Source organism: Zalophus californianus, chromosome 4 (genome assembly GCF_009762305.2).
Source record: "Zalophus californianus isolate mZalCal1 chromosome 4, mZalCal1.pri.v2, whole genome shotgun sequence".
Lineage (NCBI taxonomy): Eukaryota > Metazoa > Chordata > Mammalia > Carnivora > Otariidae > Zalophus > Zalophus californianus.
Window position 1 is genome coordinate 41,308,782 of NC_045598.1, and position 21,870 is coordinate 41,330,651.

Genomic DNA, 21,870 nt, shown 5'->3' on the forward strand with positions numbered 1-21,870 from the left:
CTGAGTCACCCAGGCATCCCTAAAGATTTATTTATTTTAGAGAGCATGGGCATGTGCGCAAGAGGGAGAGGGAAAGAATCTCAAGCAGACTCCCCAGTGTGCGCAGAGCCCCAGTGCAGGGCTCGATTCCATGACCCTGAGACCAGACCTGAGCCGAAATCCAGAGTGGGACGCTCAACCAACTGAGCCATCCAGACGCCCCATGTTCCCCATTTTAAAATGACTTTATGTGGTTTGATGCTTAGAAAGACTTTATCATCAGAAGTGTTTGCTAGTTTTATAGAGCATTTTTACTGAGGTTTTAGCCTACCTTGACTAGTCTCTTGATATCCTGCCTAATGTCTTAGTACTTGGTAGCATATCACCATTGAGTTTAAAGGGGATAGAAGGTATGAAAGAAGGAATAGCATGGAACTTGACTTAATGGAAGACAGTTTCAAAAATTGCTGATCTTTAATATTTTGAATTCCACACAATTGCAGTTAACACAGTTGTATTTGGCTTTTTTTCTAACTTATATGTTCAAATCTTCTAGAACCTGCTCAGTTATGTAAGTCAGAGCAGCGTCCATCTTCCCTACCAGTTGGACCTGTATTAGCTACCTTGGGACATCATCAGACTCCAACACCAAATAGTACAGGTACAGATTTATGTAATTTCTTTAATTCTCATAACTCCCCATTAACATTTAAGATTTTGTTTGATCGCTGATGGGAAAAGGGATGAAATGTGTTATACATTTGTGTTGAAGATATCATAGTTTTACTGTCATTCTATACATGAAGTTGTTAACTTTGTGATAGAGCCAGAAGCTTTAGTAATAATTCTATATTTTTTTAAAGATTTTATTTATTTATTTGACACGGGATGGGGGGAGAGCAAGCACAGGCAGAGGGAGAAGCAGGTTCCCCGCTGAGCAAGGAGCCCGATGTAGGGCTTCATCCCGGGACTCTGGGATCACGACCCAAGCTGAAGGCAGCTGCTTAACCGACTGAGCCACCAAGGTGCCCCAGTAATAATTACATTTTAAATAAGATAAAATATTGCAGAATTTTGTTTACCTTAAGAAAAGATTTATTTTGAAGATCTGTATTTTTAAAGAAATTTGCTGGAGTCAAACTTGCATACTTCTATTATTTTTTTTTTAAAGATTTTATTTATCTATCTGACAGAGAGACAGCGAGAGAGGGAACACAGCAGGGGAGTTGGGAGAGGGAGAGGCAGGCTTCCCACTAAGCAGGGAGCCAGATGCGGGGCTCGATCCCAGCACCCTGGGATCATGACCTGAGCCGAAGGCAGATGCTTAACCAGCTGAGCCACGCAGGTGCCCCTACTTTATTATTGTAAAGGAATGAGACAGTATAAAAGTATAGAGAACAAAAGCTGAAAGTTCTCTTTATTCTTCCCTCTCATTTGCATGTGTTTACATGTATTTGTATGCATATATGTACATATATACCTATATTGTGTATTTTTTTAATTAAAAACTTTATTTTAAATATTTTTATTTATTTGAGAAAGAGAGGGGGAGAGAGAGACACACACACAAACGGGGAGGGGCAGAGGGAGAAGCAGACTCTGTACTGAGCAGGGAAACCCAATGTGGGGCTCGATCCCAGGAGCCTGGGATCATGACCTGAGCCAAAAGCAGCCGATTAATCAACTGAGCCACCCAAGCACTCCAGATTTTTTTTTTTTAGAATAGTTAACAATGTTACATTCGTTTTGGGTGACAGCTTAGTGATTTGACAAGTTTATACATTATGCTATGTCCCCCCAAGTGTGTAGCTACCATCTGTCCTGTTACATCACTGTTAAAATATCATTGACTATATTCCCTATGCTGTGCCTTTTATTCCTGTGATTTATTCATTCCATAACTGGAATCCTGTATTTCCCTCTCCCCTTCACCCATTTTGCTCAACCCTCAACCCCTCTCCTGTCTGGTAACCATAATTTTGTTCTCTATATTATAGGCCTGATTCTGCTTTTTGTTTATTCATTTGTGGGTTTGTTTTTAAGATTCCACTTATGGTGGAATCGTGTGGTATTTGTCTTTCTCAGTTAGGCTTATTTCACTTAGCTTAATACCCTCTAGGTTCATCCATGTTGTCTCAGATGTCACAGTCTCATCCTTTTTATGGCTGTGTAATATTCCTGTGTGTGTGTGTGTGTGTGTACCACATTTTCTTGCATTATTCACCTGTTGATGGACACTTAGGTTGTTTCCATATCTACAATCTGGCTATTGTAAATAATTGTAAATAATGCTGCAGTAAGCATAGAGGTGTGTATATCTTTTTGAATTAGTGTTTCTAACACGTCATTTTGACTTTAGCCATTCTGTCTGGTATAAGATGCTATCTCATTTGTGGTTTTGATTTGCATTTTGGTGATTCGTGATGTTGAGCACCTCTTCATCTGTCTGTTGGCCATCTGTCTTCTTTGGAAAAATGTTTATTCGGTCCTCTGCTCCTTCCCCCTTTTTTCTCTCTCTCTTTTTTTTTTAATAGTCCTCTGCCCCTTTTAAAATCAGATTATTTGTTCTTTTGGTATTGAGTTGTATAAGTTCTTTATATATTTTGAATATTAACCCCTCATTGGATATATCATTTGCAAATATCTTCTCCCATTCTCTAGGGTATCTTTTTTGTTTTGTCAGTAGCTTCCTTCGCTGTGCAAAAGCTTTTTATTTTGATAAAAATCATTTATTTTTGCTTTTGTTTGCCTTGCCTCAGTAGACACATCTAGAAAAATGTGCTACAGCCGATGTCAGAGAAATTCCTGCCTGTGCTCTCTTCTAGGATTTTTATGGTTTCAGTCTCACATTTAGATCTTCAGTCCATTTTTGAGTGTATTTTTGTGTATAGTGTTAGAAAGTGGTCCACTTTCATTCTTTTTACATGCAGCTGTCCAGTTTTCCCAGCACCATTTTTTGGAGAGACTGTCTTTCCCCATTGTATATTCTTGCTTCCTTTGTCACAGGGTAAGTGTTCTTGCCTCCTTTGTCATGGATTGACTATATAATCCTGGATTTATTTTGGGGGTATCCATTCTGTTCCACTGATCTGTGTGTCTGTTTTTATGGCAGTACCATACTGTTTTGATTTCTACAGCTTTGTAGTATATTTTGAAATCTGGTGTTGTAATACCTTCACTTTATTCTTCTTTCTCAGGACTGCTTTGGGTATTGGGTATTTCTGTGGTTCTTTACAAATTTTAGTACTATTTGTTCCAGTTTTGTGAAAATATATTGTATATTCTTACTGTTGTTTTAACCTGAATGACATCATGTGTTTCTGTGACTTTCTCTTTTCATTTAACAGAGAACGTTTAGAGAGCTTTCCATGTTTATGCTGTTAGGTCTACAATGTTCTTTTTATGGCTGCCTGAGCACATATTACCTGTTTTTCTGCTGATGGGCATTTAGATTGTTTCCAGGATTTTTCTATTACAAGCAGTACTTCAGTGAATGTCCTTGTGCAGCCACTTTTGGCACATATATTTTTTTAAGGTTAGATTTATCATTCTTTCACATTTTTTCATTTTATAAGAAAAAAAGATACTTTGTTTTAATTTGTATTCTCTTTATTTAGACTTATGGTCTTTATTTTTTCTGTAATTTATAAGCATGCTATCAATGTTAGTATTAGAATATTTCTTGTTTTAAAACTGATTACTTTGAGATACCTGTTGAACCAAACTCAAAGGAGAACTTCATGCTTTTGTCCCTGTTACACCTTGAGGAAGTAGGAGGGAAGCCCCTCCTTGTTGCTTCACAGATTTCTTTCCTGGACAGGACTTTTCCTCCTGTCCTGTAATAATGAAAATTACCTTGTGACTTTAGCCCATTTTGGAAATTGAATTAGTAAAGATGTGTTGTTACTTTGTTCTTTAATATTTAACAGCATGGTCAGCTGTCTTCTCCATTGAAAGAAAGAAAGCAGAAATAGCTCTTATTTGAAGCTCTTGGGAAAATGCTGACAAGTAATTTGAATAATGAGGTTGAAATGTTTGGCTGACTTTTTTTTTGTATTTCATTGCTTGTATTACCTTTTGTTCATTTTAAAAACAGTACCTGTGTTTTCTTTTATTTGTTTTTTAATACGAGAGGATACTCCAGGGGCACCTGGATGGCTCAGTCAGTTAAGCATCTGACTCTTGATTTCGGCTCAGGTCATGATCTCAGGGTCTTGAGACAGAGCCCTGCATTGGGCTCATGTGGTCGGTGTGGAGCCTGCTTAAGATTCTCTCTCTCCCTATCCCTCTGCCTCTCCTTCTTTCTCTTTCTCTCAAAAAAAAAAAAAGAAAGGATACTCTGGTTTCTCTTCAGTTGTATAAATCTTTCACCTGTTACTAAAGAAAGGATTATGTCAGTTTGGAAACACAGCCAAAATTGTGTATTTGGAGATACATAAAATTAGTTACAAACTTTGAAAAAGTGAGTGCTCTTCTTATGTACATTTAGGATAATTATAATAAATAATTTAGGATATAAATTATTTCAGAAGATACTTTTGAAATATAGCATTTTAGAGTAGGTAGATTTAAAGAAGTTTTAGAAATGAAATTAACATGATTTAGTCTTTTTTTCAGCCTAATTTCTTCTTTAACTCTCTCCCTAATACAAAAAAGAAATAAGGTAACAACTGAGAAAAGAAATAATATTGTTTGTTCTTATAAGGAAAACTGTTCTTTAGTTTGCAATTCCCAAACTCATTTTCTTCTTGGACACATTTTTAATTGTGTGATCGTCTGGAGTGTTTGCATGTTACTTAATCATTTTTAATTCCTGGGTGGTTTGGGGGCTTTTTTTTTTTTTTTAAGTATTACCTATTTCAGTAAGAGAAACTCTCTTTCCCATCTTACTGCCACTATTGCAGGGGATCGGGGGGGAAAGAATTTAAAGTTATTTGCTAAGATGAACTATTTTTGGAATTTCCACAGTAAGATTACCTTTTTCAGTGGCAAACTTTGTTTTCAAAAAATCTTTGTGAACGTGGCAACTAAATGTGGCAGGTGGATATGTTTCTTCTCTAACTATTGAACCATAGACACAAGAATGGGCTAAAGATCCATGGGTGACTCTAGATTCATTTTTGTTGCTGCTGTTTCTCAACTTCCAGAACTGTGGCCTTGGTTTTTAGATTGCCAGCATTGACTTAGTTAAATTTAATCTCTGCCAGGCATCTGTAGCAGTTTGGCATAAATTGCCTGAGAGCTTGTAGATAGATGCTCTGTAAACACTTAATCAATCTCAGTAGTCCTCCATTATTTGATACTTTTATTGTTTTGTTACTAGACAGTCATGATCACAGAGATTAGATAATAGTTTTTCTGTGGATCTCTGTTAATTTCCATTTCCTTAGACTGCTTAGGTATCTTTCTAGTCCTTGCCTTTTCCATATTCTTCCCATAGTAGACCTCTGTTTTTCTCTGCCCCTGAGCCCCAGGCACCTGACTTGACTTAGGTGGAAAAGAAGTAAGGAGTTTGGATGGCGAGTGCTAGGGCTTTGTGTGGTGCTTTTGTGTTTCATGTGACATAATGACTAATGTGAATGTGATATCCTGGACGATATTTTAACTTTCATGTGGTCTTTGATAGTCTTTCCGTTATGCATTCTTACTGTGTCACTGCTGCATTTTTTAAATATCTGGATCTACAGTATAAAGTAGGAGCCCTGGCTTTCCACTGGTGTTTGTATCTGTTGTGGGACTTCTGGCCCCAGAATTCACACACTGTGTTTACAATCGAAAGAGCTCCCTTTCTATTTATAGATAATTATAAATGGGAACATAGCTGTTTTTCATTTAAAAGTCTGTGTCCCATTCTATAACATGATTAGCCTTTTTCTTTGTCTACTTTAAGTATTGATTTTCTTTACAGAGAGTGTACCAACTTAACTTTTCTTAATTTTAGAAAAGTCTGTTTTGACTCCATCTCCCTAATTATTTTCCCTCTATTACCAACATTGTCTCCTAATTTAAAATGTTTTCATTTCCTAGGCAGTGGGCACTCACCACCTAGTAGCAGTTTGACTTCTCCAAGCCATGTCAATTTGTCTCCAAATACTGTCCCCGAGTTCTCTTATTCTAGCAGTGAAGATGAATTCTATGATGCTGATGAATTCCATCAAAGTGGCTCATCCCCAAAGCGCTTAATAGAGTAAGTAAATGAACTATGTATTTAAATGACTTTTGATTTTAAAAATAAATTTGATTTTGAGACTGGTGTGATTGGACGGACTCCCTTATAATGAAGCTTCTTATTGATTGGCTTATTGAGCAAAGCGAGTTCTGTGAGAATGTTGATTTTACTTTTGACTTAATTCAAATGGAATAAATTAGCATTAGCTAAAGTAATATGTCAGTAATAATTGAACTCCTGGCATTATTTCCATAGCTCCACCATTAGGAGAGGGGCAAATGAGAGTGAGAAAGCTAGGAAGTATTATACAAATAAGAGGGCACCATTACTTGTTTTATATTAGAGTGGAGATACTCAACACCTATAAGCCAGTCACTATACTAGTGGAGGAATGATCCAGAGGTGAAAAAAGACCCAGTTCCTGCCTTCAGGGAACTTGCTGTTTGTTGGGAGAACAAACAGACATAATCCAGTGGGATATATGCTAAGCACAGAAAGCCATGAGAGCATTTTGAAGTCCTTAGAAGTGAGGGAAGGATTTACAGAGGAGGGATGGGGTGTGATCCTAACGAAAGAATGTGAGTAGGGAGAAGGGACATGGCAGTAAGGAGGGGAAAATGGAAGTGTTTTCTTGGAGATAGAACCCTATTAAGGCAGTCCTGTTGACAAAGGGAGGGGAGTTGGGTTTCTTTGGGGGAGCTGTAAGTTGTTGAGTTTGTCTGTAGCATAAGTTGTTTAAAAAAGAAAAAGATACAGAAGGGGTTGATAAGGGCCAGGTCGTCTAAGACTCCTTTAGCCTTTTATGAATTTTGGACATTTTCTCACAAAAAATAGTAGTTGCTGGTCAGGTTTGCATTTTAGAAAAATAGACTTGCCTAGATTGTGTAAAGAATTGAATGAAGTGGGGCTGCATTACAGGTAGGGAGATCAGCCTAAACCGGGTAGTAAATTGAGAAATGTTGATAGCCTTAGGTAAGGTAATAGCATGAGAATGAGGGAAGCATGTGGATTCCAGAGATAGTAAGCAGGAAGATTTCGATAGATATTGATGATAGATCTTCCCTCATTAGAAAATATTTGACCTGTTTTATACCATTGAAAAAGCTAGGTGTGTTCCATTGCACAGACAAGACTTTATTTGTGTAAAGTCATTTACCTGATAGCTGATAAGCAAAATACACCCTACTGGTATATAGGTTGCTATGCTTTAGACTTTGGCTTTTGGAATCTCAGAAAGAATAGGTTCTAAATCTGGTTTGCTTCAAAGGTATGTGATCTTGGGTTCCTGGCTGGCTCGGTTGGCAGAGCATGCAATTCTTGGTCCTCGGGACTCTGAGTTCCAGCACCACATTGGATGTAGCGATTACTTACAACAACAACAACAACAACAAAACAGGGGTGCCTGGGTGGCTCAGTTAAGCGGCTCCCTTTGGCTCAGGTCATGATCCCGAGGTCCTTGGATTGAGCCCCACGTTGGGCTCCCTGATCAGCGGAGAGCCTGCTTCTCCCTCTCCCTCTGCTGCTCCCCCTGCTTGTGTGTGCTGGCTCTCTCTCAAATAAAATCTTTTTTTTTTTTTAAAGATTTTTATTTATTTATTTGACAGAGAGCACAAGCAGGGGGAGCAGCAGAGGGAGAGGGAGAAGCAGACTCCCTGTCGAGCAAGGAGCCCGATGCGGGGCTTGATCCCAGGACCCTGGGATCATGACCTGAGCTGAAGGCAGACGCTTAACGACTGAGCCACCCAGGCGCCCTTCAAATAAATAAATAAAATCTATAGAAACAACAACAAAGGTGTGTGATCTTGGTCAAGTTATTAAACCTATGTAATCCTCAGTTTCCTCATTTGTAGAATGAGGATAAATAAACTTCAAAGGGTCATTGTGAACATTTTAATGAGAATAGTGTCAATCAGGTGCTTAATAAAGTATCTGGCATGTAATAAGCACTCATATAGAAAGCAAATTAATATTTATTTGTTTTAATGTTACTTATGTTTGTTGTAGATATAGTTGGCTTAATTTTTGTTGGGCATTTTTTTCAGCTCTGCTTTCTCAGGAGTTGGTACTATTGTTACAGCTTGGGGTTTGCTTTGTAGGACAGTGCAAATTTGGAAATGATTATATGTGAATTTGTAAGCCTAGTACATCAGCCACCCAGTCCTTAGACCACGTATCTTGGTTTCTTTTAATGAAAAATACTGTGTAGGACTCTAGTTTTCTTAAGTGTACACATGAGCTGAGAAATACAGTATTCATATATAATTGGATCATACCTGCTCAAAATCTCAAAATTTGTAAGGAAAATAATGGACTGGTTGAGGAAGTTTTGTGTCTTAGTGGATCAAACTCAGTTTTTGAATGTGGGAAAAAGTGAAATATCTGTGATACAGGTGTGATACAGTGATACTGTTAAGACATGAGACTAAAGGAAGGGAGGTTTGAACCCACAACTCAAGACCACCTTAGCAGAAAGGCTTGGTTTAGCATCTTGGTTTCTTAATGATGTATGTGGGGAAATAAACTATTGAGAAACCATTATTAGCAGTTTGCTAATAGGCATTCACTTTAATTTTGAAAATTGTTTTTTTATGATAGTGGGATTAAAAGGAAATAACCATTTGGAAGAAAATTCCAAGGTAAAGCTTATTATTGATTTTTTTTTTTTTATGTTTCCAAGCAGGTTTTCTTTAAACAGAATTAAGAACAGGTGTTCTTAACATCAAACTTGTATCAAACATCAGGTGTTATGCTAAACACAAAGTACAATTGAGTATCAAAACAGATTCATCTTTCCTCCAGAAGCATATAACCATATTCAGGAAAGCTTGTAGTATCTGAGTCTGGCCTCAGTTTCAAGGGGCTCTCCTGAAATTTTTATGGAACAGAAAATTTTAAAATAGTTTTTGAACATGTAATGAGCATGTCTACAAAGTCACTGGTAGGCTCATAGGCTTTTTCTCTTTTCTCCTTCTTATAAGCTTCCTTCTGTGTTACTCTCCTGGTACCCATCCCATGACAAATACACAGTTAAATTCAGAGTTAAATTCAGAGTTAAATTCTGTGTCCTGCTAACCACTGGATTCCTTTTCTCCCTCAATTCTAGGATCTCCCTTGTATGCCCTAATCTGGATTCCCAAACTGGTAGGGACTGCAGATGTTTTAGTTGACCGTCAGAGTGTTTGTTGACTTTTGGGGAATTGGGGGTGTTTTGTTTTGTTTTGTTTTTAAACAGGGCTTAAAATCCCTTCAAATTGAGTATGTGGGGCCCCAGGTCTATATTCCTTATAATCTAGCCCAGTTCACCTATTTATGTTCTCTGCCTGACTTTGGTAGGCATTGAGCCTGTGACACCTGCTGGTTATCGGCTGCTACTACTTCTTTTCTAACTCTCGGGTCAAGTTTCTACTGTTTTTCTGTCTCTGAAGGAAGAGAGCTTGAAAGCTTTTTTTTTTTTTTCCTTAAGATTTTATTTTTTGACAGAGAGAGACAGCGAGAGAGGGAACACAAGCAGGGGGAGTGGGACAGAGAGAAAGCAGGCTTCCTGTGGAGCAGGGAGCCCGATGAGGGGCTTGATCCCAGGACCCTGAGATCATGACCTGAGCCGAAGGCAGATGCTTAATGGCTGAGCCACCCAGGTGCCCCGAGAACTTGAAAACTTACGTGTTTTCATTGTTCACTTTCTGGAGACCTGTAGTAATGATAGCTTCTGTGTGAACTACGTTACTGAGCAGTATGGTTGTACACAATTATAAACTAGATGAAAGTCCACGTTGGAAAGAACATGTGCTTTGGAGCCAGACATGCATTTGAAATGGCTCCACTACTTACCTCAGGTGACCTCAGGCCAGTCACCTGAACTTCTGAGCTGAGCATCCATGTGTGAGGAGAATAATCATATCTACCTTACAGGGTTGTTATGGAGGTTAAATTGTTACGGAGATAAAAACTGTATTTGGCAAAAACTGTATTTGGCACGTACCTAGGTGCTCAGTAAGACTTTGGATTCTGTTACTGTAATTCAGTTCAGCGCTTCACATTTTTTGGTTTAGTTTATGATATAATTACAAAGTATAGAAGTTCGCCTATTGCAGATAAACCTTTCCTGTATGCATATCATTTTTGTCGATGTTGCTGTTAGTTTTTAACTACATTCTTTAAATTCTCTGTCCTGATTGAGGTAAATTATGAAATGGATAAATGAGAATTCATCCCCTTTTTCATTCTGAGCCTTACTGAGCATTTCATTTGGCCCAGACATGGCTTCTAACCTGAGTAAAAATGAAAAGCACAGCGTAGATCTGACCTTTGGAATTGCATCTAAAATAAGATACATGTTTTAAAGGATTTGGGGGTTTTGATCAATTGATTTAAAAGATTGACTCTGTTTGATGATGTATCAGAGAGCCACAAAACATTTTGAAAATAACTTTCATGCAGCTCTTTTATTTAATGATAATTTGATGTCTCTTACCTAGGTCTTTTATTCATATTTTCCATTGACTCTCAAAACTGGTGAGGTAGACATTAGTTACAGTACCTTGTGATGTATACTACTAAATTATCAAATAAGCAATATTTAGTTACCTAAGAATTTTTGAAAAATAGATCAAAAGGTAAGTAACCAGGACAAACTATGTTTAAATTAGAATAAACATTGATCTAATATTTTAATATGAGAATATTCTAATATTCTAATATAGGCAGAGCATAGAGGATTTTTTGGGTAGTGAAACTATTCTCTACAATACTACAGTGGTGGATTTGTCAAAGTTCATAGAATGTCCACCACCAAGAGTGAACCCTAATGTAAACTATGGACTTTGAGTCAGAGAATGATGAGCCACTGTAGGTTCATGAGTTGTTACAAGTGTACCACTCCGGTGTAGAATGGTAATGATATGGGAAGGAGGTCGTGCATGTATGGGGAAAGGGATATATGAGAATTCTGTACTTTCTACTCAGTTTTGCTGTGAAAAACTCTAATAAATTAAGTTTATTAAAAGAATTAAAAGAAGGGGCGCCTGGGTGGCTCAGTCATTGGGCGTCCGCCTTTTGCTTGGGTTGTGATTCTAGCATGCTGGGATCGAGTCCCGCGTTGGGTTCCCTGATCACCGAGGAGCCTGCTTCTCCCTCTCCAGCTCCCCCTGCTTGTGTTCCATCTCTTGCTATCTCTGTCAAATAAATAGAAAAAAATCTTTAAAAAAAAAAATGGCCCTGGGGCCCTGGGTGGCTCAGTCATTAAGCATCTGCCTTCAGCTCAGGTCATGATCCCAGGGTCCTGGGATCGAGCCCTGAGTCAGGCTCCCTGCTCTCTGGGGAGCCTGCTTCTCCCTCTCCCACTCCCCCTGCTTGTGTTCCCTCTCTCACTCTCTCTCTCTGTCAAATAAATAAGTAAAATCTTTTTTCTTAATTTTATTTATTTATTTGACAGAGAGAGCACAAGCAGGGGAAGTGGCAGGCAGAGAGAGAAGCAGGCTTCCCGCTGAGCAGGGAGCTCGATCGGGGCTCGATCCCAGGACCCTGGGATCACGACCTGAGCCGAAGGCAGCCGCTTAACTGGCTGAGCCACCCAGGCGCCCCTAAATAAGTAAAATCTTAAAAAGAAAAAAATAGCATGCTTTTTTATTTTGTAATTTCAAATACAGTTTTTAAATGACTGGGAAGAATGTTAAATACCACTGTTGGCTTTTATCAAGGGATCTCAAAAATATAGACAAAATGTCTTCTGAGATTAATTAATAGACTTGGCAGGCAATTTTTGAGGTTCTAGAAATTGTTGCAGAGAATTATAACATGTAATTTTATGCAAAGTAACAAGAAAATGAACTCTAGTTTTAAACTTAGATGCAGAAGCAAAACTCGTACTAATTTTTGATGACCTTTCAGCATGGCTTGGTTGAGCACACACTATGCAAAAAGCACAAGACAAGAAGCCTAGTCATCACACTTTACGGTTTACAATCTCAGAATGAGGGTGACAGGGAGTTGGAAAGTGTGTGTGTGTGTGTGTGTGTGTGTGTGTGTGTGTGTCTAGTTCACTGTAAGTCTAGCGTGTTTCTGTTATCTATCTACCTATATCGGTTTCAGGTAGCTTTAAAGGTTAATGTCTTACTATGACAATTGCTTTCTTAAGGCTTAAAAAGGTGATTACTGTTGGGGGTTTTTTCGGTGTTTTGTTTTTTTTTTTTTTAGTTCCTCTGGATCTGCCTCAGTCTTGACACACAGCAGCTCAGGAAATAGTCTAAAGCGCCCAGATACCACAGAGTCACTTAATTCTTCCATGTCCAATGGAACAAGTGATGCTGGTAAGTGACCTTGGAGAATTCAACTCTTCTTAAAAACATTTGTTTGAAAAAAGATTTGTAACACTGGTAGCATCCACAGATTGGCCCAATTTAACACCAGTCTAAGCAGATCTGTTTTATTTTAGACCTTTTCGACTCACATGATGATAGAGATGATGAAGGGGAGGCAGGGTCGGTGGAAGAGCACAAAAGCGTTATCATGCATCTCTTGTCACAGGTTAGGCTTGGAATGGATCTTACTAAGGTAAGAATTAAATCTGGCATTTGCTGTAAGTCTTAATGTGTACGTGTGGATTCTCAGTGATTGTACAGTGAATGTGGCTTGCAAATGTAACATAATGACATAACTTCTGTTTATACTTTTGTCTTGTGGTTTAATATATATGTAGATGAGCAAACTGAGAATTTGTATAAATGGATGAAATATGTAAAGCTAGAATTCATAGAAACAGTATATATGGATAATATGAATTCAGATTTGGATTTTATTGGGGGCAAACAAGGAATAGTGTTGAGCTTGATTAGTAGTTTGGATAAAACCTAAAGCAATGTAGTGTGCCCAGAACCAAAGTGAGCAGAGTTCTGGGGCATCTGGGTGGCTCGGTCGTTAAGCGTCTGCCTTCAGCTCAGGTCGTGTTCCCAGAGTTCTGGGATCAAGCCCCAAGTCGGGCTCCCTGCTCCACAGGAAGCCTGCTTCTCCCTCTCCCACTCCCTCTGCTTGTGTTCCCTCTCTCGCTGTGTCTCTCTCTATCAAATAAATAAATCTTAAAAAAAAAAAATGAGCAGAGTCCTGATCTTGGGTTTAGAGGACGTGTGTTTCCATCCTGCCTCTGCTATCACCAAACCATGTGACCTTGAGTAGGTCCCTTCCTCTGTGATCTTTATGTTTCTCATGTAAGATGGACGTAACAGTGGCCACTTCACAGGGTTGTTAAGGACGGGAACAGGTAGTAAATGGGAAATTATATGACACACATTGAGCCACACAATTATTGTATTGTATTGAATTTGAATTTAAACTTAGTTCTCTAAACAGAATGCCCTCTTAAGTTAGGAGACTAGCACGTATGGGTGCCTATCGTACATCCCTACCACTGTGCTGGAAACGTCATCCTTGCACTTAATTCTCACCACAGCTCTGCAGAGGTGTTACTGTTAAGATTTTATGGATGAAGAAACTAAAATTCATATAGAGGCTTAGTAACTTGGCTGAGTCCTAGTAAGTGGCAAAACTGAGATTCTGATAATGGTCTGTGATTTCAAATTCTGCAATCTTTTTACTGCTGCCTCTTGTCTTAAAGACTTGAGCTGCAGTAAACTTTCATCTTGGTTGGATTATTATTATTCTCTCTGGTTTTAGAAAGTTAATAAAATTCAAGATTCTTACTTTTGTTATGACCAAATCAACTCCAGTGCTATATACTCTTTGACACCAGTCAGCTTCATTTTGGTTTTGGATTTAGAGGCTATTGAGGAAAAAACTAATCCATAATCTTTCTAATAAGTGCCTATAATAAAACCCTTTATCTCAAATCTAAGTGAGAACAGAAACACAAGGCTAGCATGTATTTGTGGAATCCAACATACTTGCCAGAAATGTTCTAGGTTTGTCCCAGAACTTTTTCAGTGATCATTAGATTGCATAATTGCTAGAGCAAGAATTGTCACTTCAAATTTGTGAGTTAGAGCTTAATTTTAGATGTTGACATCTGAATATTTCTTTTCTGTATCTTCCGCCGTGATCGGTTTTGGTCTTCAGTAATGGAAGACTCATCAGAAGATAACTTGAACAATACCAGGTTTATTAGCTCATATAATGAGAAGGCTAGAAGTAGAGTGGTGCTAGAACTGATTAATTCAATCAGTTGTGTGTGAGAAAGAAGCTAGGTTCCTTCAGTCTCTCTGTTCTTCCATCCTTAGCATGTTGACTTGCACACTCAGGCTTGTCTCGTTGTCATTGCAAAATAGGTGTTATACTTCCAGTCAGCCCATCCTTAGGCAAATAATGTCAAGAGGCAGAAAAATAATTTCTTTTCATGGATTTTTTTTTTATTGTTGTTTTTATTAGGGAAGGATGTTCTTCTCCTGAAGTAGCCCCTCAGACTTCCTTTTTTTTTTTTTTTTTAAGATTTTATTTATTTATTTGACGGCACAAGCAGGGGGAGCGGCAGGCAGAGGGAGAGGGAGAAGCAGGCTCCCCACTGAGCAGGGAGCTGGACTCTGGGCTCGATCCCAGGAACCTGGGACCATGACCCGAGCCAAAGGCAGACACTTAACCAACTGAGCCATCCAGGTGCCCCGGCCCCTCAGACTTCCAACTGAATCTCGTTGGCCAGAGCTATACGTGTGCCGGTGCTAAGCCAGTCACTAGCAAGGGAGGTTAACTGATAGGTATAGATTAATCCACATTTAGCCCTTGAGATCTGGAAGGACCCTGTGACTCTCATGGCAACCTAGAGCCTGAACCTGAACTGGATCAGAATTCTCTTACTAAGGATGAAGCAGAGATGTGCATAGGCAACCAAAAGTGTCTGCCACAATCAAGTTTGTAAACCTTGTCTCACATAATTTTCTCTGCCAGATAATCTATATTTGGTCCATAGCCACTATAAGCTTGTTATATTATGAAAGATACAATAATAGTTTTTTTTACCAAAAATGTTAAAAATTAGCTATTTTAGAGATCTTTACTGGCATAAACAAATGGCTGTGATTGCCAACAGATTCTGAAATCTTGATGCCTTTATGCATTCCAGAATATTACAATAATACCGTAATTATTTTTATTAAGTTCAGTTAGCCGCTGTATAGTACATCATTAGTTTTTGATGTAGTGTTCAGTGATTCATTAGTTGCATATAACACCCAGTGCTCATCACATGTGCCCTCCTTAATACCCATCACCCAGTCACCCCATCCCTCCACCCCGCCTCCCTTCTGTAACCCTCACTTTGTTTCCCGGAGTCCAGAGTCTCTCATGGTTTGTCTCCCTCTCTCATTTCTTCCCATCAGTTTTCCCTCCCTTCCCCTGTGGTCCTCTACACTATTCCTTATGTTCCACATATGAGTGAAACCATATGATAATTGTCTTTCTCTGCTTGACAGTGCCATAAATTTTTATCTCATTCTCCTATTTATAAAATGTATTTTCTCACTTCAGATACTTTCTAAAGTTATTTCCCAAGTACTTTGTAGTGTTCAGAAATACTATAAAGTCACATCCCATTTACCTCAATTGGTCTTCAAAATAGTTCTAAGATATAAGCAGGGCATGTAATTAGACTCCTTTTACACAGACTTAGGGAGTCGAGTTAATTTTCCAGGGCTTCCTTACACCTAAGTGGCAGCAAAGTAAAGTACTTGAACCCAGGTCGAAGACAATCCAGCCCTGTTCCAGTTACTTGACATAATGGCATGTATCAGTATAGTGCTAAAAACATTGAAGATGATCTGTTGAATGAGAGTTCTCAAAACATTTTAAGTAGGGAGGAAAAAAAAATCTTTTTTAATTATTATCATCAAATTTTGGTTTTTGGCTATTTCTTCTTTTTGAGTTGTCTGTTCAGTTCTTTTGTCCATTTTTCTGCTGGTAATAGTAATCTTTTTCTTGTAAGAGCTATTTATATATTAAAAGTATTTACTTCTGGGGTGCCTCGGTGGCTCAGCTCTTGATTTCGGCTCAGGTCATGATCTCAGGGTCATGAGATTGAGTCCCGTGTCTGGCTCTGTGCCATGGGTGGAGCCTGCTTGGGATTCTCTCTCTCCCTCTCAAAAAAAAAAAAAAAAGGTACCCCTGTTTTGTTATTCAGCATTCTTACTTGGCGGTTTTTAATTTCTGTGTTCTTCAAGAGTGGAAAGAAGTTGGTTGCACCAAGTCAGCACGTAAGCTTACCTACCAGTTTAACCATATTTAGATTATGAACATACATAGGAAGGAAATATACATAGGAAACTGTTTACTTAAAATGTAAACTCTGGAGTTTGATTATAAGCATTCTAAATGTTAGAGCCATAGTGTCCTTTTCTAAGCTGTGGTCTATCAGTCTCTTATATAATCTTTATATACCCAGCCACAGTGGTCAACTGGTTAATCCCTGTCACACATATTTCCTGTCTCCATCTTTTTTTTTCCCCCTCCTATGTCCATGTCTTGTTCCTTCTGTTTCATCCTGTATTACAGTCATACTCCTATCTAAGGATTTTGTCTAGTGCCACGTCAGTGAATCATTTCCCAGCTCTGCCCTCATTCTGGTTCCCCAACAGAACATGATCTTTCCTTCTCCTGAACTTCTAGGAACTTTGAATATCTCTTGTATATTTGTCACATTCCACCTAAAATTTTTTTTTTGAAGATTTTTTTTTGAAGATTTTTATTTATTTATTTGACAGAGAGTGAGATAGCGAGAGCAAGAACACAAGCAGGAGGAATGGGAGAGGGAGAAGCAGGCTTCCCGCCGAGCAGGGAGCTCAATGCGGGGCTCAGTCCCAGGACCCTGGGATCATGACCTGAGCCAAAGGCAGACACTTAAGGACTGAGCCACCCAGGCCCCCCTAATTTATTTCTTTAGAGAGAGGGTACATGAACGCACGCTGAGCAGGGGTGAAGGATAGAAAGGGAGGGAGAGGGAAAGGGCAAGAATCTCAAGCAGACTCCGTGCTGAGTGTGGAACCTGACGCAGGGCTTGATCCCACAACCATGAGATCATGACCTGAGCCGAAACCAAGGGTCGGGCACTTAACTGACTGAGCCGCCCAGGCACCCCAATATTCCACCTAAAATTTAAATACTGGTGGTATTCTCTCATCCTTACCTTTGCCTTCTCCACAGCATTTAACACAGGATCTTGAATATAGTAGATATACAGTAATTACTAAATATAAGGGAATTTTTGTTTACTGTGGTGCTCCATAATGAATAATTTATAATCTGATAGATATTTCAAAAACAGTTCTTCCATTTCCTAATGAAATTCTTCTCTTTTTAATTGGTTGTTCCTAATCTTTCTCATTCCTTCTTTCCATATTCCAGTTTCCTATTTTTTTCTCCTCTTCCACATTCCTAGCCTGTCCGCATTTTTCTTCATGGGCTCAGCTCCATTGTAGAAAGAGTTCATTGATTCCCATTTTCATTCTCTTATTTATTCCTTTAATGCTCACTTAAAAATTTCTTGCTGTGTAATAGTAGTCATGAATGCAAGTGTAAGTGTGGTCCTTCTATTATTTAAGAACACAGATGCGTAAGTAGATAAATTGCCTGATACAACTAATGATCATAGAGAAGCAGCATTAGAAAGTGCACAGACCCCTCAGTGTCAGACCCAGTTTTGAATTCCACATCAGTATGGAGCAGTGAAAACATTTCTCTTTGAGCTTCATTTTTCTTGACTGTAAAACAGGGATAATAATTTCTTCAGAACAGGATTGTTGTACACTTCAGTAATATAATGTGTGTGTCATGCCCCAGCAGGTAGTAGGCATCAGAGGGTAGCTACTGGGTGTAGTTTGTCATTGTTATTCTGATTCAGGAGCTTTAGGGAGATTGCACAGAGGAAGTGATAGTCTGAACATTCAAAATCTGTTCTTTGTTTCCCATCTGCTGGGCAGGTTAATGGGCATTTCTGAATCAGTTTAGGAAGTAGGTATCAGAAGCATGCCTGGGCAGTGCGTGGTGGGTATTACCATGATTGGAATGAGATTTTTTGGTATGGGGGAGGTTGTTTTTGTTTTTTTTAAAGCAATTCAGCAATCTGTTTATCTGTAGTGGAATTTGATCCTCAAGGGTCAAATGTGTATGTTTTTCAGGTAGTTCTTCCAACATTCATTCTTGAAAGAAGATCTCTTCTAGAAATGTATGCAGACTTTTTTGCACATCCGGACCTGTTTGTGAGGTATTTGACTGAACACTGTAGTTTCCAATTTTTAAAATGTTACTCAGTAACTTTGTACAGGATAGATGGATTCCTTTTTTCCTTTTTACCTTTCAGACATTTCTGAGAAAAGGCATTATTTTGTTTATATTAGATGCCTGTTTGCTTAGGTTATATGGTGGTGATGTTGTTAGGCAATCAAGTTAGCTAAAAAAATCTTGAGAGCCCATTAATAGGTAGCCAGTATTTATAGAGCCAAGGGTGGAGCTTATTTGATGCAGGGATTGGTAATCACTGTTTATACTATATCCTCACAAAATTCAGTTATCTGAATTTAGCAATCTTTTCTTTTTTTTTTTAAAGATTTTATTTATTTGAGAGAGAGAGAATGAGAGATAGAGAGCACGAGAAGGAAGAGGGTCAGAGGGAGAAGCAGGCTCCCTGCTGAGCAGGGAGCCCAATGTGGGACTCGATCCCAGGACTCCAGGATCATGACCTGAGCCGAAGGCAGTCGCTTAACCAACTGAGCCACCCAGGCGCCCCTTAGCAATCCTTTCTAAAGCACCTGGTGTTTGCCAGGAAAGAAAAAATCAGTGTCTGCCCTTGAGGAGCTTACAGTCTAGTGTCCAGATTACAGACTGACTCATAACTTTTAAATACTGGCTTGCAATAGTAAATATATGTGCAAAGGGGAAAGTAAAGTTGGCACTGATTTACAACGAGGAGAGTTCACATCACTTTTCAGTGGGAGCAGGAAATTTTTCTTTATAGCTGGGTGTTATAATCCGTCTTCTCTGATTGCATTGCTTGGCCTTGGACTGTGGTTTACTGGAGCCAGATACAAATCACTTTGAGGTTTCATGATGGGTGGACACATTGGCTGACACTGGTATACAGTTGACCCTCGAACAACGTGGGGCTTTGGGATGCTTACCTCCCATGTAGTCGAAAATCTGTACTTTTGACTCCCCAAAAATGTCACTAATAATAGCCTGCCGGAAGCCTTGCTGATAACACAAAAGTATTAACATATTCTTGTATGTTACGTGTGTTATATGTTGTATTCTTACAATAAAGTAAGCTAGAGAAAACATTAAAATCATAAGGAAAAATACATTTATAGTACTTTATCAAAAAATATCCACATGTAAGAGGAACCACATAGTTTAAACCTTTGTCATTCAAGGGTTAACTGTATACATTTATCAAATTCATCGAGCCAAACACTTAAGACTAATGTGTTTAATCATGTATATCTCAGTTTTAAAAACTCTTGGTCCTGGGTCCTCTCTGCCTGGCTTACGGTGGACCATGCCAAGGAGTGCAGCATCAGCTTGTGTCCTGTCAGAAAGCAAGACGTTAAATTTTTTCTTTCTGCCTTGCAGCATTAGTGACCAGAAGGATGCCAGAGATCGAATGGTTCAGGTTGTGAAATGGTACCTCTCTGCCTTTCACGCAGGAAGGAAAGGATCGGTTGCCAAAAAGCCATACAACCCCATTTTAGGGGAAATCTTCCAGTGTCACTGGACATTGCCAAATGATACGAATGAAGAGAACGCAGTGAGTTCTGCACTGATGTTTTTAGTGATCCTAAATTGCATACTGATTCATTTTATTTGGGGGCAGATAATGTAAAGATAGTAATCAAAAGATGCTCAGCACCCACAGAAGAACAGTGCTGTTGGGTCAGCATACTCTAGATATAGTGAGCTGGGAAGGAGTGGCTTGAGATGAGATTCAGAGATCAGATCATGCACAACCTTGTGGGCCATAATAGTAACTTTGTGGCTTATCAAGATTGCATTTTTGTTTTAAAAAGATCCCCGTAATGATTTTGTGAAAAATAAACCAGAAAGGGGCAAAAATAGAAGCATGGAGACCACTGAGGAGGTTTTGGCATTATTCCAGAAGAGACATGGTTGATTCCAGCTGTACTGTGGAGGTAGAATGTATAGGTGGACTGGGGAGGTAAAAGAAAGGCGACAGTCAGAGATGAACCCTGCATGTGGGCTTCAGCAATTGGTTGATGCCATTTACAAAAGGAAAAAGATTTGGGGAAGGAAAAATCAAGAACTCTAATTTGAAATAAAAAGTATGAGTTATACATGTAAGTGGAGTTGCCAAGTAGAGAGTCAGAATTTTAAGAATCTGGAGTTAAAGGGAGAGGTTTAGGATAGAAATGGGGCTTTTAGAGATTTTAGTATATTTAGATGGCATTTAAAGCATCAGAATTAGGTGAACTTACCTAGTAAGGCAGCAGAACTAGAAAGGAGTAGTTAACCCAGACCTGAGTCCCCAGGGCCCCAGCATCTAGAGATTGCTTTGAGAAAGATGACCAAGAAGAAAGACTCAAGCAAATGTAAAGAGGCCCTAGCCCACAGTGCCTGCCACAGAATAGCCTCTGAGCACACCATGAAATCTCCATCTCTCTCCCTTTCCGTGTAATTCATTACATGTGGTCCTTACTGAAGACAGAGGCAGTGTAATGTGTCTGTTCTTACTCATTTGGCAGACATTGATAAGTAACTGTCGTCTGTGCCACGCCTGGCCCTGGGTTAGGCAATTGATGCTTGCCTTCAAAGGTGTCTTAGGGAGGTCTAGTCAGGGGAGCCGGACACAAAGCTGTAATTCTAGTAGTGAAGTTAAGTGCCATAATAAAAGTATGTATAAGGTGGTTTGGGTGTGTGGAGGAGAGAACAGTTAACCACCTTGGGAGGCAGAGACTCCAATTGTTAGATTATCCACAGTGTCACTTATGTTTGCACATCAAAAGAAAATGTTATATTTGCTTACAGGAGCTAGTTTCAGAAGGACCAGTTCCCTGGGTTTCCAAAAACTGTGTGACATTCGTGGCTGAACAGGTTTCCCATCATCCACCCAGTAAGTTGCAGAGCTCCTTTGCACCATCCATTCTTAAACTCTTCTGTCTAGAGAGGGTCGTTAAAAGCTCCATAGCTGGAGCACCTGGGTGGCTCAGTTGGTAGAGCATGCAATTCTTGATCTCAGGGTTGGGTGTGGACCTACTTTAAAAAAATAATAAAAAAACAAAAGCTCCATAGCTGATTTCACTATAGTATTGGTTTTATGGCTGCCTATATCTTTCTAACCTTATGAAGATTGGTTCCTCCTACCTGTCTCTTTCTTGTGTAAGTGCCAAAGATTCTATTCAGTTCACTCCACTGATTAACTGTGTATAAAAAGCAGGGATGTGGGAAACTAACTTGTCATCCTTCTAAAGTCATCTTACACATAACGAGCTGTGCTATAGAGACCTCAGCAATTTTGAGAGTTTATATAAATGAGTTGTAGTCTCTACACAGTATATTCCTGACATAGTGGAGAGAATGCATATCCTTAATGTCTTATTTGCTCAACAATGTTAAGACTGGAAATACTGGATGGGCCCAGGTTGGGGCTGGGGTGCAAGAACATGCTTGCTGACCAGAAGATTTTAAGCCTCCAGGATTGCTACGGCCTCATGGTTCGGGGAAGTTCCTGCCCTGAGTGGTGCTTGCATTGGGAGAAACGGTATAAAAGGCAGTTATGTACT

The 21,870-nt window shown here is 39.1% G+C and overlaps 1 protein-coding gene across 7 annotated transcripts in view; it reads left to right on the forward strand.

Annotated features, from left to right (window-relative positions):
• Nucleotides 1-21,870, forward strand: part of OSBPL9 (oxysterol binding protein like 9) — a 176,468-nt gene that overhangs the window by 147,420 nt on the left and 7,178 nt on the right. For all 7 annotated transcript variants that reach the window (XM_027610399.2, XM_027610410.2, XM_027610418.2 and 4 more), the window contains 7 exons: nucleotides 536-640; nucleotides 6,007-6,166; nucleotides 12,341-12,453; nucleotides 12,579-12,697; nucleotides 18,256-18,341; nucleotides 19,706-19,880; nucleotides 21,116-21,200. In XM_027610399.2, the coding sequence (XP_027466200.1) occupies nucleotides 536-640; nucleotides 6,007-6,166; nucleotides 12,341-12,453; nucleotides 12,579-12,697; nucleotides 18,256-18,341; nucleotides 19,706-19,880; nucleotides 21,116-21,200 (843 nt within the window). The remainder of the gene's footprint in view (nucleotides 1-535; nucleotides 641-6,006; nucleotides 6,167-12,340; nucleotides 12,454-12,578; nucleotides 12,698-18,255; nucleotides 18,342-19,705; nucleotides 19,881-21,115; nucleotides 21,201-21,870) is intronic.